Source organism: Ranitomeya imitator, chromosome 3, assembly GCF_032444005.1.
Source record: "Ranitomeya imitator isolate aRanImi1 chromosome 3, aRanImi1.pri, whole genome shotgun sequence".
Lineage (NCBI taxonomy): Eukaryota > Metazoa > Chordata > Amphibia > Anura > Dendrobatidae > Ranitomeya > Ranitomeya imitator.
This window is the reverse complement of record NC_091284.1, coordinates 473,172,510-473,187,158: the sequence shown is the minus strand read 5'-3', so window position 1 is coordinate 473,187,158 and position 14,649 is coordinate 473,172,510. Positions and strand designations below refer to the sequence as shown.

The 14,649-nt window shown below is 45.3% G+C and overlaps 1 protein-coding gene across 2 annotated transcripts in view; it reads right to left on the bottom strand.

Moving 5' to 3' along the window:
• Positions 1-8,572: 8,572 nt before the first annotated feature.
• NUP88 (nucleoporin 88) overlaps positions 8,573-14,649 on the bottom strand; it is a 96,997-nt gene continuing 90,920 nt past the window's right edge. For both annotated transcript variants that reach the window (XM_069757487.1, XM_069757486.1), the window contains one exon: positions 8,573-8,877. In XM_069757487.1, coding sequence (XP_069613588.1) covers positions 8,814-8,877 — 64 coding nt within the window. In that variant the 3' untranslated portion in view covers positions 8,573-8,813. The remainder of the gene's footprint in view (positions 8,878-14,649) is intronic.

Below are 14,649 nucleotides of genomic sequence, written 5' to 3'. Positions count from 1 at the left end.
GAAGTACAGAGAGAATCATGAAAACCAAGGAACACAACAGGCAGGTCCATGATTCTGTTGTGAAGAAGTTTAAAGCTGGATTTGGATACAAAATGATTTCCAAAACTTTAACCCCCAGAGCTTTTTGTTTTTCGCTCCCCTTCTTTCCAAAGCCATACCATTTTTATTGTTCCATCAATATGGCCATGTGAGGGCTTATTTTTTGCGGGACGAGTTGTACTTTTGAACGATACCATTTGTTTTACTGTGTAACAGAAAACGGGAAAAAAAATCCAAGTGCGATGAAATTGCAAAAAAAGTGCAATCCCACACTAATTTTTTGTTTAGCTTTTTTGCTAGGTTCACTAAATGCTAAGACTGACCAGCCACTAAGATTCTCCAGGTCATTACGAGTTCATAGACACCAAACATGTCTAGGTTCTTTTTTATGTAAGTGGTGAAAAAAAATATCCAAACTTTGCTTTGCTGGGGTTGCTGTCATGATCCCAATGGCAGGGGATCACAAAAGGACAAGCACAAAAAACAAAACAAGCTCTAGGGTGATGGAAACTGAGCTGATCACGATCCTGAACCTAAACACACAACTAGCTGTAGCCGGGGAACGTGCCTACGATGATTCCTAGACGTCTCGCGCCAGCCGAAGGACTAACTTCCCCTATTAGAAGAAACACAGACCTCTCTTGCCTCCAGAGAAACACCCCACAGAAATAGCAGCCCCCCACATGTAATGACGGTGAAATGAGAGGAAAGCACATACGTAGTTATGAAAACAGATTCAGCAAAATGAGGCCCGCTAGAGCTAGATAGCAGAGGATACAAAAGTGAACTGCGCGGTCAGCGAAAAACCCTACAAAAAACCATCCTGAAATTACTTGAACTCATGTGCCAACTCATGGAACATGAGGAGTAATATCAGCCCACTAGAGCAACCAGCAAAAAGGAATCACATATCTGCAAGCTGGACTAAGACAAAAATTAAGCAAAACGTGGAACAGGAAAATCAAAAACTTAGCTTGTCCTGAAGATTACAGAAGCGGGAAGCAGAGGTAACAAGACACACTGATTACATTGATAGCCGGCGAGGAAATGACAAGAAAGCCAGGTTAAATAGGAAACTCCCATATCCTGATAGAACAGGTGGACACCAGAGACCGCAGAGAACACAAGTCACCCAGTACCATCTGTAACCACCAGAGGGAGCCCAAAAACAGAATCCACAACAGTACCCCCCCCCCTGGAGGAGGGGTCACCGAACCCTCACGAGAACCACCAGGGCGACCAGGATGAGCCCTATGAAATGCACGGACCAAATCAGCAGCATGAACATCAGAGGCAACCACCCAAGAATTATCCTCCTGAACATAACCCTTCCACTTGACCAAATATTGGAGTTTCCGTCTGGAAACACGAGAATCCAAGATCTTCTCCACAACATACTCCAATTCTCCCTCCACCAGCACCGGAACAGGAGGTTCAAGCGAAGGAACAACAGGAACCTCATACCTCCGCAACAACGACCGATGGAACACATTATGAATAGCAAACGATGCCGGGAGATCCAAACGAAACGACACAGGGTTAAGAATTTCCAAGATCCTATAGGGACCGATGAACCGAGGCTTGAACTTAGGAGAAGAGACCTTCATAGGAACAAAACGAGAAGACAACCACACCAAGTCCCCAACACGAAGTCGAGGACCCACGCGGCGACGGCGATTAGCAAACTGCTGAGCCCTCTCCTGGGACAACTTCAAATTGTCCACCACATGACTCCAAATCTGATGCAACCTATCCACCACCATGTCCACTCCAGGACAATCAGAAGGCTCCACCTGACCAGAGGAAAAACGAGGATGAAACCCCGAATTACAAAAGAAAGGAGAAACCAAAGTAGCAGAACTAGCCCGATTATTAAGGGCAAATTCGGCAAGCGGCAAAAAGGTAACCCAGTCATCTTGATCAGCAGAAACAAAACACCTTAAATAAGTTTCCAAGGTCTGATTAGTTCGTTCCGTCTGGCCATTCGTCTGAGGATGGAATGCAGACGAAAAGGACAAATCAATGCCCATCTTAGCACAGAACGTCCGCCAAAATCTAGACACAAACTGGGATCCCCTGTCAGAAACGATGTTCTCCGGAATCCCATGCAAACGAACCACGTTCTGAAAAAACAGAGGGACCAACTCAGAGGAGGAAGGTAACTTAGGCAAGGGTACAAGATGAACCATCTTAGAAAAGCGGTCACACACAACCCAGATGACGGACATTTTTTGAGAGACAGGGAGATCCGAAATAAAGTCCATGGAAATGTGCGTCCAAGGCCTCTTCGGGATAGGCAAAGGTGACAACAATCCACTGGCACGAGAACAGCAAGGCTTAGCCCGAGCGCAAACTTCACAAGACTGCACAAAAGAACGCACATCCCTCGACAATGAAGGCCACCAAAAAGACCTGGCCACCAAGTCTCTAGTACCAAATATTCCAGGATGACCTGCCAACGCAGAAGAATGGACCTCGGAGATGACTCTACTGGTCCAATTATCCGGAACAAACAGTCTTTCAGGCGGACAACGATCAGGTTTATCCGCCTGAAACTCCTGCAAAGCACGTCGCAAGTCTGGGGAGACAGCTGACAAAATCACCCCATCCCTAAGGATACCAGTGGGCTCAGAATTTCCAGGGGAGTCAGGCACAAAACTCCTAGAAAGAGCATCCGCCTTCACATTCTTTGAACCTGGCAGGTATGAAACCACAAAATCGAAACGGGAGAAAAACAGTGACCAACGAGCCTGTCTAGGATTCAGACGCTTGGCAGACTCAAGGTAAATCAGATTTTTGTGATCAGTCAAGACCACCACACGATGTCTAGCACCCTCAAGCCAATGACGCCACTCCTCAAATGCCCACTTCATGGCCAAAAGCTCCCGATTACCAACATCATAATTCCGCTCAGTGGGCGAAAACTTTCTAGAAAAGAATGCACATGGCTTCATCACTGAGCAATCGGAGCTTCTCTGCGACAAAACCGCCCCCGCTCCAATCTCGGAAGCATCAACCTCAACCTGAAAAGGAAGCGAAACATCTGGCTGACGTAACACAGGAGCAGAAGAAAACCGGCGCTTAAGTTCCTGAAAGGCCTCCACAGCCGCAGGAGACCAATCAGCAACATCAGCACCCTTCTTAGTCAAATCCGTCAAAGGCTTAACAACACTAGAAAAATTAGTTATGAAACGACGATAAAAATTAGCAAAGCCCAAGAACTTCTGTAGACTCTTAAGAGATGTAGGCTGCGTCCAGTCACAAATAGCCTGAACCTTGACGGGATCCATCTCAATAGTAGAAGGGGAAAAAATATACCCCAAAAAAGAAATCTTCTGGACTCCAAAGAGACACTTTGAAACTTTTACAAACAAAAAATTGGCCCGCAGGACCTGAAACACCTTCCTGACCTGCTGAACATGGGACTCCCAGTCATCAGAAAAAACCAAAACATCATCCAAATACACAATCATAAATTTATCCAGATATTCACGGAAAATATCGTGCATAAAGGACTGGAAGACAGAAGGAGCATTAGAAAGTCCAAAAGGCATCACCAAATACTCAAAATGGCCCTCAGGCGTATTAAATGCGGTTTTCCACTCATCACCCTGCCTTATCCGCACAAGATTATATGCACCCCGAAGATCAATCTTAGTGAACCATTTAGCCCCCTTAATGCGAGCGAACAAATCAGTCAACAATGGCAAAGGATACTGATATTTGACTGTAATCTTATTCAAAAGACGGTAATCTATACAAGGCCTCAAGGAACCATCTTTTTTGGCCACGAAAAAAAAAACCTGCTCCCAAAGGGGACGAAGATGGACGGATATGTCCCTTTTCCAAGGACTCCTTAACATAATCCCGCATAGCAGTATGCTCTGGCACTGACAGATTGAACAAACGTCCTTTAGGAAATTTACTGCCAGGAATAAAATCTATAGCACAATCGCAATCCCTGTGAGGAGGAAGCGAATTGAGCTTAGGCTCCTCAAAAACATCCCGATAAACAGACAAAAATACCGGAACCTCAGAAGGAGTAGATGAAGCGATAGAAATCGGAGGTGCATCATCATGAACCCCCTGACATCCCCAGCTTAACACAGACATCATTTTCCAGTCCAAGACTGGGTTATGAGTTTGTAACCATGGCAGACCAAGCACTAAGACATCATGTAAATTATACAGTACCAGAAAGCGAATCACCTCCTGATGAACGGGAGTCATACGCATGGTCACTTGTGTCCAGTACTGAGGTTTGTTCATAGCCAAAGGTGTAGAGTCAATTCCTTTCAAAGGAATAGGGACTTCCAGAGGCTCCAGACTAAACCCACAGCGGTTGGCAAAAGACCAATCCATAAGACTCAGGGCAGCGCCTGAATCCACATAGGCATCGACGGAAATGGCTGATAATGAACAAATCAGAGTCACAGACAGAATGAACTTAGACTGTAAAGTACTAATGGCAACAGACTTAACCTTTTTTGTGCGTTTAGAGCATGCTGATATAACATGAGCTGAATCACCACAATAAAAACACAACCCATTTTTCCGCCTATAGTTTTGCCGTTCACTTCTGGACTGAATTCTATCACATTGTATTGTCTCAGGTGCCTGTTCAGAAGACACCGCCAAATGGTGCACAGGTTTGCGCTCCCGTAAACGCCGATCAATCTGAATAGCCATAGTCATAGACTCATTCAGACCTGTAGGCGCAGGGAACCCCACCATAACATCTTTAATGGCCTCAGAAAGGCCATCTCTGAATCTTGCAGCCAGGGCGCACTCATTCCACTGAGTAAGCACCGACCATTTCCGAAATTTCTGACAATATATTTCTGCTTCATCTTGCCCCTGAGAGAGAGCCAATAAGGCTTTTTCAGCCTGAATCTCTAGGTTAGGTTCCTCATAGAGCAAACCCAATGCCAGAAAAAACGCATCTACATTGAGCAACGCAGGATCCCCTGGTGCCAATGCAAATGCCCAATTCTGAGGGTCACCCCGCAGGAAAGATATAACAATCTTGACTTGCTGAGCAGGGTCTCCAGAAGAGCGAGATTTCAAAGAAAGAAACAACTTGCAATTGTTCCTAAAATTCAGAAAACTAGATCTATCTCCAGAAAAAAACTCTGGGATAGGAATTCTAGGTTCAGACATAGGAGCATGTACAACAAAATCTTGTATATTTTGAACCTTAGCAGCAAGATTATTCAGGCTGGAAGCCAAACTCTGGACGTCCATGATAAACAGCTGAGGTCAGAGCCATTCAAGGATTAAGAGGAGGTAAGACGCAGCCAGGCTGCAATAAAGGCTAGGCAGCAAACTCTGAGGGGGGGGGGGGAAAAAAAACTCCCTCAGACTATTTTTCCTCCTACTTCAGCCAATACGATTACCACTTTTTGGTCCGGCTATACTGTCATGATCCCAATGGCAGGGGATCACAAAAGGACAAGCACAAAAAACAAAACAAGCTCTAGGGTGATGGAAACTGAGCTGACCGCGATCCTGAACCTAAACACACAACTAGCTGTAGCCGGGGAACGTGCCTACGATGATTCCTAGACGTCTCGCGCCAGCCGAAGGACTAACTTCCCCTATTAGAAGAAACACAGACCTCTCTTGCCTCCAGAGAAACACCCCACAGAAATAGCAGCCCCCCACATGTAATGACGGTGAAATGAGAGGAAAGCACATACGTAGTTATGAAAACAGATTCAGCAAAATGAGGCCCGCTAGAGCTAGATAGCAGAGGATACAAAAGTGAACTGCGCGGTCAGCGAAAAACCCTACAAAAAACCATCCTGAAATTACTTGAACTCATGTGCCAACTCATGGAACATGAGGAGTAATATCAGCCCACTAGAGCAACCAGCAAAAAGGAATCACATATCTGCAAGCTGGACTAAGACAAAAATTAAGCAAAACGTGGAACAGGAAAATCAAAAACTTAGCTTGTCCTGAAGATTACAGAAGCGGGAAGCAGAGGTAACAAGACACACTGATTACATTGATAGCCGGCGAGGAAATGATAAGAAAGCCAGGTTAAATAGGAAACTCCCATATCCTGATAGAACAGGTGGACACCAGAGACCGCAGAGAACACAAGTCACCCAGTACCATCTGTAACCACCAGAGGGAGCCCAAAAACAGAATCCACAACAGGTTGCGTGAAGGCTTATTTTTTTGCGTGCCGAGCTGACGTCTTAACAGTACCACTTTTGTGCAGATACTTTTTTTGATCGCCCATTATTGCATTCTAATGCAATGTCGCGCCAACCAAAGAAAACGTAAATTTTGGCGTTTTGATTTTTTCTCACTACACCGTTTAGCAATCAGGTCAATCTTATTTTTATTTATTGATTTTTTTTTTTTGATTAGGGCAAAAGGGGTTTGATTTGAACTTTTACTTTTTTTTTATATTTTTAAACACTTTTTTGCCATGCTTCAATAGCCTCCACAGGAGGCTGGAAGCTGTCTCTACACGATCGCCTCTGCTACATAGAGGTGAAGAACGGATCACCTCTATGTAGCAGAAATGCAGCATTGCTTTGCGCGCTGACCACAGGGTGGTGCTCAAAGCCATCTGCCATCAACAACTATGGAGGTCTCAAGGAGACCTCAGGTTGTTATGTCAATGCACCGCTGACCCCTGATGTGACGGGTCAGCGGTACAAGCGCTTCGGGCTGCGCAGCCGGTGGCGCTTGTTAAATGCCGCTGTCAGAGTTTAAGATTGCAGCCAGATGTCAGCTGTTGATAACAGCTGACATTTCGAGGCTTTGAAGTGGGCTCACTGCCGGAGCCCACCTCAAAGCGGGGGGAGTCTTCCAGCTGACGTACTATCCCATCAGCTGGCAGAAATGGGGTTAAACATCCCAAGGAGCACTGTGCAAGTGATCATATTGAAATGGAAGGAGTATCATACCATTTCAAATCTACCAAGACCCAGCCGTCCCTCTAAACCAGTGCTTCTCAACTCCAGTCCTCAAGACCCACTAACAGGTCATGTTTTCAGGATTTCCTTAACATTGCATAGGTGATGGAATTAATGTTTGAGCAGGTGATGAAATTATCACCTGGGCAATACTAAGGATATCCTGTAAAACGTGACCTGTTGGTGGGTCTTGAGGACTGGAGTTGAGAAACATTGATCTAAACTTTCATCTCAAACAAGGAGAAGACTGACCAGAGATGCAGCCAAGAGGCCCATGATCACTCTGGATAAACTGCAGAGATCTACAGCTGAGGTGGGAAAGTCTGTCCATTGGTGTCCTATCAGTCGTACACTGCACAAATCTGGCCTTTATGGAAGAGTGGCAAGAAGAAAGCCATTTCTCAAAGATATCCATAAAAAGTGTTTAATGTTTGCAACAAGCCACCTGAGAGACATAAACATGTGGAAGAAGGTGCTCTGGTCGAATGACACCAAAATCAAACTTTTTGGCAACTATGCCAAACGATATGTTTGGCATAAAGGCAACAGCTCATCACCCTGAACACACCACCCCACTGTCAAACATGGTGGTGGCAGCATCATGGTTTGGGCCTGCTTTTCTTCAGCAGGGACAGGGAACCTGTTGGGAGTCTGCAAAAGACCTGAGACTGGGACGGAGATTTGTCTTCCAACAAAACAATGATCCCAAACCTAAAGCAAAATCTACAATGGAATGGTTCACAAATAAACGTATCCAGGTGTTAGAATGGCCAAGTCAAAGTCCAGACCTCAATCCAATCGAGAATCTGTGGAAAGAGCTGAAAACTGCTGTTCACAAACGATCTCCATCAAACCTCACTGAGCTCGAGCGGTTTGCCAAGGAAGAATGAAATTTTTGCCCAGCCTCTCGATGTACAAAACTGATAGAAACATACCCCAAGCGACTTGCAGCTGTAATCGCAGCAAAAGGTGGCGCAACAAAGTATTAAGTTAAAGGGGCCGAAAAATAATACACGCCCCACTTTTCAGTTTTGGAATTTCCCCAAAAATGTAAAATAACCAATAAATTTTGTTCAACTTCACAATTGTGTTCCACTTCTTGTTGATTCTTCACCAAAAATTTAATTTAGTATCTTTATGTCTGAAGCATGATATGTGGGAAAGTTCCAGGGAGCCGAATACTTTTGCAAGGCACTGTACATTTCAGTAATCTTTAGGCCAAAACTCTTCTAGCTGCCTACCATTTTCATTTTTTTTAGTTATAAAACATAACAGATCATACAGCAAATATGAGTATTAAAGTATCTATAAGTGGTAACTAACAGTTACGCTATTACAATGCGTATATTTCACCAGAGCAGTTACAGATGGAGTACCAAAAGTTGGAGGCCACTATTAATAAAATATGTCATCCACATTTCAAGACTACCATAAACTAATAGAACATGACCTTAATGTAATAGTATTACTCAAGTGCTACTTATGAGTATTATAACAGGCCCTTTGTATAATATGCCCGCACGGAGAGTTGGTTGTAAGCGCAAATGGTAATATTGATAGCATATGTATTAGACAAAGCACTTCTTCACTTTAGCCAATAACTATTTAAAGTTCTATATTAGAAAGACTTGAAAAAACAAATACATTCGCAGTTTTTGTACAAAATTCCTTCAGCTTGAACAAACGTGTTAAAATGGAGATAATTCAATAACTTTAAGCACGATATGTACAATAATGGATCCAGAAATTCACAAACTTGCAGTCCATATATTTTCTTATTGCCACTTTTTCAATAAAAAAGAGAGCCTTGGGATTAAATAATATGAAAATCCTCTGGTGCTAAAAGGTCACATGGTTTTTGACAGCATTTATTTGTTTCACCATTTTTTGAATATGTTCATACCTATGTTAGAAAAAAAAAATACAAAAGTAAGTACAGCACTAGGAAAAAGAATAAAATACTAACACGTGCTCCTGTGAGCACCACATCCTAATTCTGCTTTAACTGGGCTTATATTTGCAGACTCTCTCGTAAATATAATGTAACTTTAGATGGCTGTGGAGTGAGTACTGCAGTGTATATTAGAGTACATTCACATGTGGCAGATTGGCTGCAGACATTGGTACGACTGACAGTATGTTCCATACGGAATAAAAATGAAATGTATGTGGGTAGATTTCTGCAAACCTTATTCAGATGTTTGGAAAAATAAATAAATAAAATCAAGAATCTTTGATAGAATGAGGAGTTAGATACGCTGTGGCCACCGATTACCTACGCTCCTCAGAGAGGAGAGGACGGGGCTATTTTTTTTTTTTATATATACAACTCTGGCCTGAATGAGCTTTAGTTACTAGCTATAGGAAAATCCCTTTAGACTATGTTCACACAATGTCTTTTGGAGGAGGATTGGGCCGGAACAACTACTGCAAAAAAAATAAAAATGAACAATGTACAGCAATGTCAAAGCGGCGTTAAAATGTTGTCACTTCTTTTAAACTGCTTCAGTGTTAAGAAACCTTGGAGAGGTAAAAATAAAGTAACATGTTCAGAAAGTCAAGAAGAGTTGTAGTGTTGAATGGTATCATTCATTTCACCATAAAATAAACTGAAAAAACAAAGAAAATAAATTTGTTAGGTGAAAAAAAATGCAATTCTGCAATCATTTTTAGGGTTATGTTTTTGCAGTGTTCATCAAGTGATAAAAATGACCTGGTAACATGATTGCCCAGGTCAGTGCAATTATGGCAATACCAAACTAAAGTGTGGGAGGGGAAGGATGAACAATTCCGATGTTTCCCAGGTGTGTAATGTTTTTTTTTTCTTTATCACTTCATTGGGGGACACAGGAACCATGGGTGTATGCTGCTCTCTCTTGCTCATGGATCTTCTCCTTACCTCTGGAGGGATACAGTGTGAACATTTACACTGTACTCACATAGAGACGGAGTACGGCATGAACTGCCACCCCATATTCTCATATCTAGCTGGCAGGACCCCAGCCCCTAGCACGAGTGTTCACGTGATCCAAACATTGGTCCTGGCCCCGTCTCCTACCCACTCGCCCAAAAGAGTCTGTCGGTGTCAGGAGTCATGGATGTCCCATATCTCTGAGAGGCTTGGACATCTATGAAAGGTCTCATGGATGGAGAGGTACATTTTTTTTCTTCTCTCCAACAGGTCTCTCCAGAGGCGACGAGGAGAAGGCCCAGGAAAGAAGATTCAGGTAATGAATGATAAAAGATGAAGCTAGGAATGGACAGGCACAGAGACGGCGCAGCACATCAAGGTCCTCTGATTCCCTGTCACTAAATGCTTTGGCAATCCTCATTCTTAACAGCGGTGCATTTTATTTCCCTCTCTTCACCTATTTCCAGCTGGACTAGTGGTACAGGCTACCTTACCAATATATTTTTAGGCCTCCGCACTGCCTCCCATGCCTCTTCGGTCACTGTTCTTTATCTAGGCCCCGCCACGCCCCCCTCCCCCTTCTCCTCAGTATCTTCAGGCGGGATTTTCCCTGCCTATTGACACCTCCGCACCCTCCTTCCATGGGTCTTCTTCTGCTTCTTTGCTCTGGCGGTTAGCTCCGCTCCTCTTGTCCTCAGTGAGTGAAGCGGGCTTTTTCAGTCTACACCCCCCTGCATCATCTTCTCCAGTAATCGCTCTACTTGTCTCCCAGACTATAGCCTGGTATCAGTTTTTTTCAGGACCTACACCTTCCTGTATCTCTGCTCTGCAGACTGACACTTTCCTCAGCTCTTATACTTCTGTCCCCTAACCTTCTGGCATTAGTGAGTGCTGTCTGTTCCTTATGCCTAATCCTAAAAGGAGAGAGCTCTCATCCTCCTGCCTCTTCCTCTGCTCGTTAGGCACTTAGTCTGCTCTTCATGTACTTGCAAGCTTCCTTCAAGCCAGTCCTCCTACCTCTGTCAGGGCTGCAGCAGCGCCCCCATGCCTGCTACCCAGGAGTCCCCTACTGCCAAAGGAGTGCGGTGCCCTTCTCCCATTGTGGGCTACCTCTCTGTCACAATCAGTGACAGACGCCAGCAAGGTTTCGCAGACCTTTGTGTCCGTTCTTGATAGGTTGCCCCTTCATTCCTCCGTCGTTTCCTACCCAACATAGGCCACAAGAGATCCAGGCAGGAGCATCATTTCACGTCCTCCTCCCGCTCTGTCTGTCCCACTGGTATTTCCCAGCCTTCCTCTCCCGAGTCAGGCGAGGCGGCTTCGGATGTGCTGTCAGAGGATGACTCGGACCTGGATTCTGACCAGGCCTCCCAAAAAGGGAAACCCCTCAGCATCCTATATCCCTTCGCCCCTGAGCTCACTGAAAACTGGACCGCTTCTCCAACTGTGGACCCTCCAGTTTCCAGACTATCCAACAACATGGTCCTCCCACTTACGAATGGAGCATCCCTCAAGGACTCCAATGATAGGATCATAGTTTTTTGCCAAGTCCGCTTCTACTTTGTGCCCTGCCTTTGCCACCACCTGGGTGTCAAAGACCATGGCTGCCTGGGCTAAACAGCTCTGTCAGGGTGTTCATTTTGGAGCCCAACCGGAGGAATTGGCTGACCTCAAGGACCAGATTTCTCATGCAGGGAGTACATGGTATCCATCTCTCGGGATACCGCTTCATGAGCGGTTCAGGCATTCAGCAATATTGTGGCCATCCGAGAGAGTATTTGGCTTAAGGCATGGCAGTGGACTTATCTTCAAAAAAGTCCCTTACCAGCTTGCCTTTTCAAGGTTTCCGTCTATTTGGCTCCAAGTTGGAGGCCACCTGTAGGACGAGCTCCCTCCTTCCTCAGTCCAAACCTTGCCAGCCTCCTCTGAAGCATAGGTTTCGGTCCTTTCGCTGTTTCTCTGCGACTGTGGCTTCTCTTGGCGGGGGAAAATCCTCAGGCTTGCCAGGATAGGAAAATACTCAAGCTACTTAAAAGTAGCGGTGTTTTTCTGGAGCCCATGACAGCACCAACGAGAGAGGGGATGCGCCCTTCAGGGACAGGAAACCTACAGAGATAAAAGGGCGGCACCTCTCCCCCTCATCAGTTGGATTACAGGGCATGAGAGGACCTCTTTGGTTAGTAGCACATAAATAATTTACACATTTCACCCTGTGATTAAACTTAAAAAAATTTGTATCTATAAGTGGTGATAAGCCATGTCAGCATAAAGGGAGGGAATATAGGAGTGCTGTCATGGGCTCCTGAAAAACACCGCTACCGGTAAGTAGCTTGAGTATTTATTCAGTCGCCATCACAGCACTAACAAGAGAATTACAGAGAAAAGAGTCTTCGGGAGGGACTACTGCTTCCAGCACCCTTCTACCAAACGTGAGATCGTTGGAGCCACCCAGATCTAATCTATAATGCATAAAGAAAGTAGATGGAGATGACCATGTGGCCGCCTTACATATATCCTCAATCGACACCTCCGACCTTTCTGCCAGGAAGTCGCCATGGCCCGAGTGGAATGAGCTCTTATGCCTTCCGGGACTTCAAGGCCACCTGCTGAATAAGCCAAAGAAATCACTTCCCTAATCCATCTACCTAAGGTGTTTTTGGACACCCTAAACCCTTTCCTGACTCCCTGAAAGGATATGAATAAGAACTCTCTTTTTTCCAGGGGTCTGTTAAAGATATATACTTAAGTAGACATCTTTTGACATCTAATGAATGGAGTTTGAGTTTTTTGATTTTTAGGATTAGGACAAAAAGTGGGGAGATTTATTTCCTGAAGTCTGTGGAACTTTGACACTACCTTCGGAAGATAAAGGGGATCAGTTCTTAATACTACCCCATCTTCTCTAAACTGAATGTATGGAGGCTGTCTAGAGGGCCTGTAAATCACTCTCCTCGCAGATGTTAGAGCGACCAAAAGATCTGTTTTCAAGGACAGGGCTTTTATAGGAGCAGATTCTATACGCTTAAAGGGGGCTTCCGTCAAAACTGTAAGTACCAAGTTTAAGTCCCACGGGGCTAATTTTTTCTTAACCATGAGTCTTGATCTAGCCGCTGCCTTGATAAATCTAGCAATCCAATATGTGTTAGCTAAATTACAATTGTATAATGCCCCTAAAGCTGACACATGGACTCTAAGGGTACTTGTAGCTAGCCCCATCTCTAGACCTTTCTGTAGGAACTCCGGTATGTGAGGAAACTTACAAAGATTCTGGAGACACTGACTCACGTAGACACATTAAAATCAATGTGTCTCTGCACATGTCAGCGTGTTTTCACGGACCGTGTGTCCGTTTGGAAAACACGGAGACATGTCAGTGTTCGTGGGAGCGCACAGATCACACGGACCCATTAAAGTCAATGGCTTCGTGTAAAACACGTACCGCACACGGATGTTGTCCGTGTGCAGTCCGTGTGCCGTGCAGGAGACAGCGCTACTATAAGCGCTGTCCCCCCCCCCCCCCTCCCCACGTGTGGTGCTGAAGCCGGAATTCATCCCTTCTTCCCAGCAGCGTTCGCTGGAAAGGAATGAATAATCTTTTTTTTTTTCTTTCCCCTTAAAAATAAAAGTTTTTGCGTCCCCTCCCACCTCCCATCCCCTGTGTGCCCGCCCCCCCCCCCCTTCCCCCCCGGTTGCCAGGAAATACTCACCGACAACCAGCTCCAGCGATGTCTCCTCTCAGCGGCTGCAGCCTGTGCTGTGTGAGTGGTCACGTGGTCCCGCTCATTACAGTGAGGAACATGCGCATATTCCTCACTGTAATGAGCGGGACCACGGGACCGCTCAGGCAGCCGCTGAGAGGAGACATCGCTGGAGCTGGGTGAGTATTTCCCGGGAGGCAAGCGGGGGGGGGGGGGGGGGGTTTGAGTTGACGCAAAAACTTTATTTTTAAGGGGAAAGAAAAAAAAAAAAAAAAAAAAAAAAAAAGATTCATTCCTTCTTTCCAGCGAACGCTGCTGGGAAGAAGGGATGAATACCGGCTTCAGCACCGCACGCAGGGGACAGCGCTCAACTGTAGCGCTGTCTCCTGCACGGTCCGTGTGGTCCTCAGTCGGCACACAGGCGGCACACGGCTGCTGCACGTGTACCACACTGATGTGCTACGTAAGCACATGGACACGGATAATTCCGGTACCGGAATTATCTGGACGTGTGAGACTGGCCTAATACTGACTTTTTGACCCATCTCTGATCCTGAAACAGTCAAGAAATTTCTCCAGACTATTAAAAAGCAGGAAGGTTTCCATGACAAACATTTGTTAAAGTATTAATTATTCCTTGTGAAAATCCCCTTTTCTTTAGTAATGACCCCTCAAATTCCACGCCGTCAGATGTAAATTGTACACTCGTGGATGAAGAATTGGACCCTGGGAGAGTAGGTCTGGGAGTATCCAAGGCTGAGAAATGGACATTTTCCTCAGCCACGGAAACCACGGCCTCCTGGGCCAGAACGGCGCTATTAGGATTACCCGAGCCCTGTCCTCCCGAATCTTCCTCAGAACAATCGGGATCAAGTTCAATGGGGGAAAGGCATAGGCCATATTGAAATGCCATGGAATTAGGAGGGCATTCACCGCGTATGGATTGTCTCTGGGGTTTAGTGAGCAAAACCGATGACTCTTTGTTCTCTTTGTTGGCGAAGAGGTCCATATCTGGGCACCCCCAAAGAAGTGTGATCTGGTCGAAGACGGTCTGATTGAGAACCCA